This window comes from Chenopodium album, chromosome 13 (assembly GCF_948465745.1).
Source record: "Chenopodium album chromosome 13, dcCheAlbu1.1, whole genome shotgun sequence".
Taxonomy (NCBI): domain Eukaryota; kingdom Viridiplantae; phylum Streptophyta; class Magnoliopsida; order Caryophyllales; family Amaranthaceae; genus Chenopodium; species Chenopodium album.
In genome coordinates this window covers 11,136,613-11,146,140 of record NC_137846.1, presented here as the reverse complement: position 1 = coordinate 11,146,140, position 9,528 = coordinate 11,136,613, and the positions used below count along the sequence as shown (strand labels likewise).

At 32.9% G+C, this 9,528-nt stretch overlaps 1 protein-coding gene across 5 annotated transcripts; it reads right to left on the bottom strand.

Moving 5' to 3' along the window:
• Positions 1–1,817: 1,817 nt before the first annotated feature.
• On the bottom strand, positions 1,818–7,927 carry LOC145574585 (uncharacterized). 5 transcript variants are annotated; one of them, XM_081632414.1, is made up of 6 exons: positions 7,680–7,927; positions 6,424–7,568; positions 6,119–6,153; positions 5,833–6,005; positions 5,136–5,303; positions 2,777–3,321 (listed from the first exon to the last, which is right to left on the bottom strand). In XM_081632414.1, the coding sequence occupies exon 2, from the start codon at positions 7,489–7,491 to the stop codon at positions 6,592–6,594; it is 900 nt and encodes a 299-aa protein (XP_081488540.1). In that variant the 5' UTR covers positions 7,492–7,568; positions 7,680–7,927; the 3' UTR covers positions 2,777–3,321; positions 5,136–5,303; positions 5,833–6,005; positions 6,119–6,153; positions 6,424–6,591. The 5 variants fall into 5 exon arrangements, with proteins under 5 accessions (XP_081488541.1, XP_081488542.1, XP_081488543.1 ...); XM_081632415.1 differs by adding an exon at positions 1,818–2,404 and having other exon boundaries at positions 3,095–3,321; positions 5,833–7,568; XM_081632416.1 differs by adding an exon at positions 1,818–2,404 and having other exon boundaries at positions 3,204–3,321; positions 5,833–7,568.
• Between the last annotated feature and the right edge of the window lie 1,601 nt (positions 7,928–9,528).

Here is a 9,528-nt window from a genome sequence, read left to right as displayed (position 1 = left end):
TACGTTTGCACTACAAATTAAAGTGTGAAATTTGTTAATTAACTATTAGAGTACAAATAGCTTAGCTGATAGATTATTGATGATTAATGTCGAAAAAATTGCCAAATCTTTAGGGTATTATAAGTTAAGTATTAATATATGGGATATTGTTAAGCATAAAATTATTTCGTAATAATCGATATACCCTAGGATATTATAACTCGTCACTTATTTCTTATATACATTTTGTATCTTTTATATATATATATATATATGGAAAGAAACATCATGAAATGTATTTGTATAAGAATGATGTATCCCCTTCATTAATTAACCACTTGAGGCAAAGGAAGTGAACAACTACCCGAATAAGGAAGATGAGAGTTTGGTCCACAAACTAAGCTTAGGAGGTTCCGTACTAAAACTAATTGACAATAGTAAGAGTTACTCCTCTACATTATAAAGTGGAACCATCTCTCCTCTTTCTCCAATGTGGGACACTCACAAGTGAGTTATAATGGATTTCAACAACTTTGTATTATTCTTTTCCCCCAACACCGATGAAATACCCAAGAACCCTTAATTCAACAATTACTCTCCAAAGTCTAACAACATGTAATTTTTTAAGTAAATTTGTAATTTATTTGTAATATATGGTTTTAGGGTTTTTGATTTTCTTAAATTATCATAATTAGGGATTTAGTTTAGGTATTAGGGTTTCAATTGAATTAGGGGTTTTGTATTTTGGGCTTTAGTATTCAATTCTTTTCTCTTTTTTTATTGCCTAATCTTGATCTGATTTTCAGAGGTAGAATATCCAATTCAATGATTTTTTTTTTTTTTTTTTTTTTTTTGGCATGCAAGTGTTATGATACTGCATCTGGTAAAAAGGAATGTAAGGCCCTGTTCACTTCACCTTAAAAAATAATATTAAGTAAAAATAATTTTAGCTCAGTAAAAATAAGTTCAGTTCAGTAAAAATAATTTTAGTTCAGTAAAATAAGTTCAGTTCAGTAAAATTCAATTAACTTAAAGAAGAATTATAATAGAAAATCAGTTAAAATAATTTCAGTTCAGCAAAAATAAATTCAGTTCAGTAAAATTGATTTAAGTTTAGTAAAAATAATTTAAGTTCAGCAAATATAATTTTATTTCAGTAAAAATAATTTCTGTTCAGCAAAAATAAGGTGAAGTGAACGGGACCTAAACTTTTCAAATGGGTTGATGAAGAAATTTTAGAACGGCAAAGAGTTATTACAAATTAACTGGTATTAAATTAGTCAAAAGAAAAAAAATTTAGCTCAGTATAATTCACTTAGGATTGAGGAAGATGGTGAAAAGTGAAGGAAACTGGAGTAAAATTGAATGATAGAAGAGGATCATAGGGCTTGTTTGGTTACCATAGGAATTTTTTTTTTTTTTTTTGACACTGGTTACCATAGGAATTAAATTCCTATGGTAGTTTGTATTTCATGGGAATTTATTTCCTTCATACAATTCCTAGAAAATGGTAATAAGTTGTTTGGTTGTTATGAGGGAATTTGAAATTCGTAAGAGTTTTGACTTTTGAGTGACCAAGGGGGAGGTAGGTAATTAACTTCCCATGTTGTGAGGGAAGTCAAAATTCCCATGAATTTTCAATTCCTCCATTTTCACTTTTTATTGTTAACCAAACAAGTATCCCATTTGCAAATTCCCATGAATTTTCATTTCCCACATTTTTAAAGGTTAACCAAACAACACCATAAAATTGAAGTAAATTGGAGATCAAATGCAAATGTGGACCCCATAAACGGCAAAAATGGACAAAATTTGTAAAAGAGTAGTATTAGACAAAGTTGGGTAGTACGCCTTTTCTTATTTTATAGGGCATAAAATCCTCTAAATATACATGTGTAAAAATAAAAATCACATACATACAAGATCTAGTTACTCGTAAGTCGTAACATAACTTGCATGAAGTAAATGCTTGTAAAAAGTAAAACTGTATATCAAGATGTAGACCCAAAATCTGCCTGTATTATATACTCAGAGGTTGATGACCCAAAAGAAGTGTAAAGTACACTATTCTGGAAGCATTACACAGACAGCAACAACAGACAGTAAAAGGTTCCGAAATCTGGCGAATCGACATAATAATACCAGAAATGGCAGTTGAAGCTTTGTCTTCTCTTACAAAACCATATTCTTGGACAAACATATTCCTACAAAGTTATATGGTTGAGTCATATTGACCAATGTCTCAGTCCTTGAAGAAAAGGGCATCTCAAAGAAATGTTGGTCAATAGAGTTGGAAAATTGGTCGAGTTAGCAGCTCAGCCAGACAGCAAGAGTCCCACTCAGCCATTACTCAAGGCAGTACTTGGACACATCAAGGGCAAAGGTCCCTTTCCAAGAGCTGTTGAGCTTTTGTACCGTTACGTTCCTGCCACACATGCAACAGAGAGGATCAGTAATAAATCTATAGTGACCTCCTTGGTATCGTTACCATGGAGCTAGTCTTGGGTAAAATTGTCTCACGTTAATTTATTGTGACAAGTTTAAAAGTTACAGCCCAAAATTGTATAGGTTACAACTTACAACTCAAAAACAAGGGTGAAAAAATCACGCTAATTGTGAAATTGTCTTGTACATGATTTTGACATGAATATCTAAAGTTTTTAGACTGGAATATACAGTGATTTCCAGTGCCAACTTCCAAGAATAACAAGGTTTCTCGATAAGTCAATAATTATACAAGCTCACATAATGTATCAAAATCTAAGTACTATACTGCCTTGAAAAAAAAACAAGAAGAATTTTCAAGAGCATAGAGAGCGTCACATAAAAAATGATGTGATGTGTTCAATTCAAAACCAAATTTAAGAATGTTGAAAAAATTTAATACTCGTAATAATAATTCTAGTACTCAGAACAATATTATATTAGAGCTTTACTTTCAATACTTTGTGTATTACAGTGATTAAGATAGAAACCTTTCCCTGTAAAAAAAATCAAGTTTTCAAAACTGGAAATATAGTGGTTCTAGTACCAAATTTCACGATAAACAAGATTACATTTAAATAACCATCCAAACTCTCATATATCGACCTAATTAAGAGGATATAAAACTAACAATTTACTCATCAAGCCGAGGAGTTTATATGCAAATTTTAATGTTTGCAATTTTACAAAGGCTTCTGACTTTTGTTCTTCAAATCTTCACCTTCAATTCACCAACTTACCTTTACTTAACAGCAGACGGAGTACTGCACACTAGACGCAATTGATTTTAGTGGTTCTCCATTAATTTGAACTTCTAACTTTATTGAGGAGGATGAAGATGTATGCAGTCTTTTAGTCCTACAAAGCACCGAAGCAGCAGAGTTAAAGATGACTGAAGAATCATAAGAACTACACATATATCGGATTCTTTTCAATGGAAAACAATCCTGCTCCATACAAATTTATAGTAAGCCATAAGCAAACAAGCAGTACAAAGTAATGACAGCATCAACCAAGCCTGAAATTTTAGCAATAATGAAAGCAGAACCCTTCAACATATGTAGTTCGAGCAACTTGGGCAAATGCACAGTATCAGCAAAGGCTTCAACTAAAAGAATCTTTGACATGCCTCAGCATGTATTTCATTCGTAGACACTTCTACCATATTACAAGAAGATAAAATACTAGATATTTGTCCACTCAAATTCTACTGAACTTAGACTTCAAAACTACTTGAAACAGAGCCACTTCTGAATATATGATTCCACTATTAGCTATTTCCATCACAATTACACCTCCTTTTTGGGAATGAAATATGATTAGAATAATGAAACTTTTAGTCTGAAACCAAAGCAGATGTCATTTACATGTTCCCAATTCCCATGTATCAAAAAAATGTAATCATTGGTAGACGCTTCTATAGCAAAAGTCTGATTGCAAAAACAGCATGCAAGCTATAAAATTTGATTATGCTAATTTTAGTGTACAAGGTACAAACTCCTATTTGTTGAACTGATGTCATGAATCCAAGATCTGAGAATCTTGAGATTATTCTAATCTCACTAATTCAGCTCTATCTGAAACCCCCAAGATAACTGTGGTCAAATTGCCAAATTTATCTGGTAATCTAAAATTACAAGGCAGTTGCAATAATTTTATTTTATTAAAAGTCGACAGGTGAGAAAGTATACTAACTTATTTTAACAATACAAGGGATGTATTAATTTAGCATGAAGAGTCGCAAGATTAACTACACCTGATATTGTAACATATAGATACAGGTAGAAAACTAACATTTTAGCATTTATAAAGGGGCTCATAAAAGCAGGGTAAGAATGGAAATTTTTTGGACCATTTTACAAACTAACTTTTGTCAGTGATAAGGGCACAATTTTCCTTAAATGTTCTCTATACTTAAGGCTGCAAACAGGCCTAACCCAGCCTCCCCTCTTTTTTTAAAGATGAGGTTGGGATTTCTCCATTCACCAGAAAAGCATACAGGATTTAAATACAAGAAAAACCATGTGGTACCAACCTACTGATGGGCAGACAGTAACAAGCAGTTTACTTATGTTACTTAATAGCAATCCTCAAAACCTAAAGATCACTACGTAGTAAATGAACAGTTTAAAATTTCAAAATCAGATATCAAAGGGTGTGAAGATAGACATGTCGTAGGGAATTAGAAGAGAACAAAAGGAAGATTCTCTTTGTCTAGGTATTTTCACGAAAAGAGAATCTTTGTCAAAGAAGCAAAAACAGATGGATGCTATATCCTCCTAATTTTCACAGGATAGCCAAGTCATATGGATTTGTAAATGACAGATGCAACTAAACACTTCATGAGCAGAAAGGGTAAATTGCAGAAGGTAAATATAAATTTCTAGAGTAAATGAAAGAATCCCTTGATGTATTGAAAATTCGATAGGGATGAATATCAGCACACTATGAGAGATTCAACCCTTTAAGGCACTACCTAATCAAACTCTATAGCCAAAAGCTGGAGAATCCCGCTAATTGGATAGGAGGTTATCTTGATGCCAGGTAGGTTGTCAAAGCAATAACCATATAGGCAAACAAAGTTGAATGCATAATGTTGACAACAGCATAGAATAGTCACATGCCAAAACTATAACTACTAAAAATTTAGTATCCAGAATTAAAAGTAATACCAGGTGACAGCAAGTATTCATTCAGCTTTGATGCAGCAGACTGGGACTTGGCACTGATCTCCACCTGTTTCCTCTTTAAACTTGTTGAACTAGGAAAGCGGCGGCAGAAGGGTCACCTAAATTAAGGAAATCGCTTCATTGTGTGGCCCACTGCCCTCAGATCAATGTCTACAAACACCATCAACTACAGTCAATAAGAATCAAAGATAATGCTACGACATCATTGTTGAATCATAGTGAGATGCTTTAAACACGAATACTACTCAAATGGCATGTTATGATGCCACATACATGTAAATATACAAGATGCTTATGCCTATAAAAAGCTTCTGGCGTCAACAAACACCACATATTAAAAGGAGTTAGTTAAAAGAGGTGAATAAGTTCCAAAACAGAAAAACATTAAAGTGACAGTAAGAATCAGTTTGAAATAAAAGGAATACAAGTTAATATTATATAATCCAAAATAACTAATACATAATAACTAACTTTTATTCTGTACTTTGACCTCAATGCCAAAGGTACTCACCAAGTTCAAAACAGTAATAGTTGAACTCCAACAAAAACATGAAGCATAATTTAAATATTAAGCCAACAAAACAGAATTCTCAGTGGAATCTATAGCTAGCATAATTTCTTGACAGGTTCTAAAAACTTATAATTTACAGTCAGCCAGTCACAGAGATATACCAATTACCTGATGCACCATAAGCTATGATCTTCCACAGTCACGAAAAGCATAACTCCAGCTGCATTGTACATGTACAAGTAGAGTAGCTACCAACAAGTCATGCAAATTGCAAACTATAGGATGCCACCATCACCAGACAGCCCAAAATATGACACACCAGTATTGCAATGTTCCCATCCCTGCAGGAAAACAAAGTAGGTAACATTATTTTATTTTTTTTAAAATAAAAGGCATTCGATAGAAGATAACAGCAATTTTTGTTTCTGCTAAATGAGATCAAGGATATCCCAACCTTGGATTCTTCTCGCTTGAAGCTTATCTAAGAACCTGCAGAAGGAGGAGTTTATCTCTCACACACAAATCAAATGTTCACTTGATAAACTAACATGAAAGAGAAGAAGCTAACTAGACATATCACAAACAAGTGTCATGCTTTCTGTATGTGAGGCATACAGAACAAGATATACAACTCATACAAGTATGCAACTGAGATACAATTGAAATCACCTTCATCTGATCCTCTAAAGCAACAAAAATATTGCGTAAAAACTAAAGAGAATATTGGACAGAGGAATTTACAAAGGCAACAAAAATTACTTTGATCTATTTAATTAGTCTTCCTTTTCCACAAAAAGGATGGGAAGACAAAGGAAAACCAATTATATAAAAATTATGGTGTAGTTCCATCACAGAGAAAGGTAAATGGACACTCCCTAATGTATCTCTGTTAGCACTTAGCACTCAACAAAGAATCCTTAAATGTCACTATTCTTGCTTCCAGGCATACAAAATCAAAGAGAAACCAAGTTGGTGCGATTGAGAATCTCGAATTCTTTGTGAAGCTGACCAATGCAATACACTAGGATCACAAAGAGGTTGGCTAGCCCATATCTTCTCAGCCGAAAGACTAGTTCTGAACATAAAAACTGCACTTCCAGGAGATGTACTGAAAAGCCAATTATGCACATCCCAGAAAACTTCAACAGGGAGGCCATCAATCAGGATAGTGTGATTACCCCTGAACTTCCAACGAAGCCGCTTGACCTGCATCACATTTTTGGTATCCACACGGACAATCAAGCACGGGTCGTTAGTGCTAAAGGTATCACACTCAATCATGAGATCGTGCACAGGACCGTTTTCGCTAAACTTAGCCTTTGCATAGAATACCTTCTTCCCATAAACATGTTCCCTCTTAGCAATGAAAACAGCAGTACTAGGAACTTGTGTAGCATTAGTCTTTTTAAAAGCTTCCTTCCTCATATCCCCAAGAAGAAGAATCATTTGCTTATCACACACAATTGCCAAGTAAAAACCCTCCAAAGGCTCAGGTCCAGATCCAAATTTTGCTGATGAAAGGTCCCAATATATATCAATATTACTAGACTCAACATCTAAACTTTTAGACCCTTTTCTCTTAGAAAACAACCATGGCTTAACATCAACCTTACACAAACACTGATTGCTTGAATCATCAATTCCAACACTTAGACCTTGCCCCATCAAATTCTTACTCCATGTAACTGTAATTACACAAGACCGCCCTCGAAATCGACATTGATATACACAAGTTACCAGATTTTGAGCAGTTTTATTACCAGAAGATGATGAAGAATCCGAAATTTGCACAGCATTTTCCCCAAAACAAGATGGGAAATCCCTCATTTTGATGAAAAAACTCCCTCCAAACCCCAAAATTCAAAATTCTCTCTTTTAAGCCTCTTCACAAACACTTGATGTGCCTATCAAAACCCACATCAAAAAAACACCCAATTACAACTAAATTCATCACAAAAAAAACACATTGAATACAATCATACAAAACTAAAGAATCATGTACTACAGAAACGTACCTTAGTTCATCTTGAAAACGGCACCCAGAAAAACAAATTTCAGTAAAAACCCAGAAACGCTTTCAAACAAATGAATTGATACCTCGATTAAATCATGTGTTCAGAGCAAAAATAAACGTTTTTTTTTTTTTTTTTTTTTTTTGCAGCAAACTGAAACAAATCTGGACTTTAGATGGAGTGAGTGAGAGAAGGAGAAAATGAAGAGAGAGAAAAGGAAAGGGACTAGGAAAGATTAGAGACAAATTTAGAGAATGTAATTTGTAAAAAAAATTAAAATTAAAATTGAGAATTTAAGCAGACAAAAAAACTAAAAAAGGACAGCAGTCTACTGTCGAATTTAGCTCTTGTGACTGCGCACAGTCTCACCCAAAAGGAAAGTATTACATGCCCAAGATACAATTATTTACTAAAGATAAAAAAGGGTAGGTCAATACTGGATATTGGACCTACGGTTTTATTGTGCTCTTTTATCGTATTATTATGTCACCCCGATGTATTACACGATTGAACACTTGAAGTGTTTGTAAGGGTTTGGGATAATCCGACAATGTTAGGTAGGTTAATAGTAGAGTTACGGTTTTATTGTGCTCTTTTATCATGTTATTTGTCTACTTGAAGTAATAAACGGAAGAACAATCAAAGTGATTGTGGTTCAAGGGAAGGTTAAGAACGTGATTAAGGTGGTCGGTTTAATTATTTCTATTGTAATTAAAGAAAAGGATGGGTCCTTAAGGAAAAATAATGGAGAGGATTATGGATAGAATTAATATATTAAGATAGTTGAAAATGTGGAATACTACTCCGTAGTATAGTAGGGCAAAAAGAGTAGTTAGCTGGGTATGGCTGTAAAGGCTGGCTAATGAATACTATTGTGAAAGAGAAAGTGAAAGAAGAAATGTAAGATGTGCTTGATATTCCATTTCTTACCTAGATTCTCTCTCCTAATTGGACACAACCACATGTAAATATGTAATAGAGCCAAGAATCCAGTTGAGAATTTGCCAATATGACTCACTTTAATAAGAAATTTAATCAAAATTACCTTTTACTTGTAAATTCTCAAAAAAAAAAAAAAAAAAAAAAAAAATGATAAAATAAATTTATAGAGAATTTTATGGAAAATTTTATTTTTTTTGTTTTCATTTTATGGTTTGTCATCATACCCAATTTAGATTTTGATATTTTTGGTTTTGCATGTTTTGTCCTATCACTTTTGAAGTATAACTATGAGTTTTTCCTAATTTAATCAATTTTATTTAATTTTATGTTTTGTATACCGACATCCGAACAAGTTAAATCTAAATACACTACATGATTATATACGGAGTATCATATTTATACAATTTATTTATAAATTTATTCCTTCAAGTTTTAGTTTTTGAATACGCTATCAAGTATGTAACGAGTGTGAATTTGATGAGACTTGTTGTGAATAATATAAGTTAGAAGTTATTCCGATTAATTTAATTAGTCAAATATTTTTATTTTGTTTTTTGGGTAAATAAGGATTATTCGATATATCTTTTCACTTAGTGGTGTTTGTGTGTCTATCTTTTTGTAAAGACTAACTGTAATTCTTATTGAGTCAAAACTCTTGATTGGAATAAATGACGTGCATTATCAATTATGGTGAGAAAATTAACTTGACCAATCGAAGTTACCTAGCTTCAACTCTTTTGGCCTTTTGTTTGCCTAAAGCAAGCACAATTACACAAATGGCGCACAAATTATAGGGCTAGTAATGTGTTGCTTACGTACTTGTTAGCAATAAATCTAAAGATTTAATGTATTAAATAAATACTTCTCATATTATTAGTTATGATGAGTCTTACAACTTACAAGAGTTACA

Bases quoted from the DNA above. Each gene is read 5' to 3' on its own strand.
- LOC145574585 (XM_081632415.1), bottom strand. From the start codon at position 7,491: ATGAGGGATTTCCCATCTTGTTTTGGGGAAAATGCTGTGCAAATTTCG.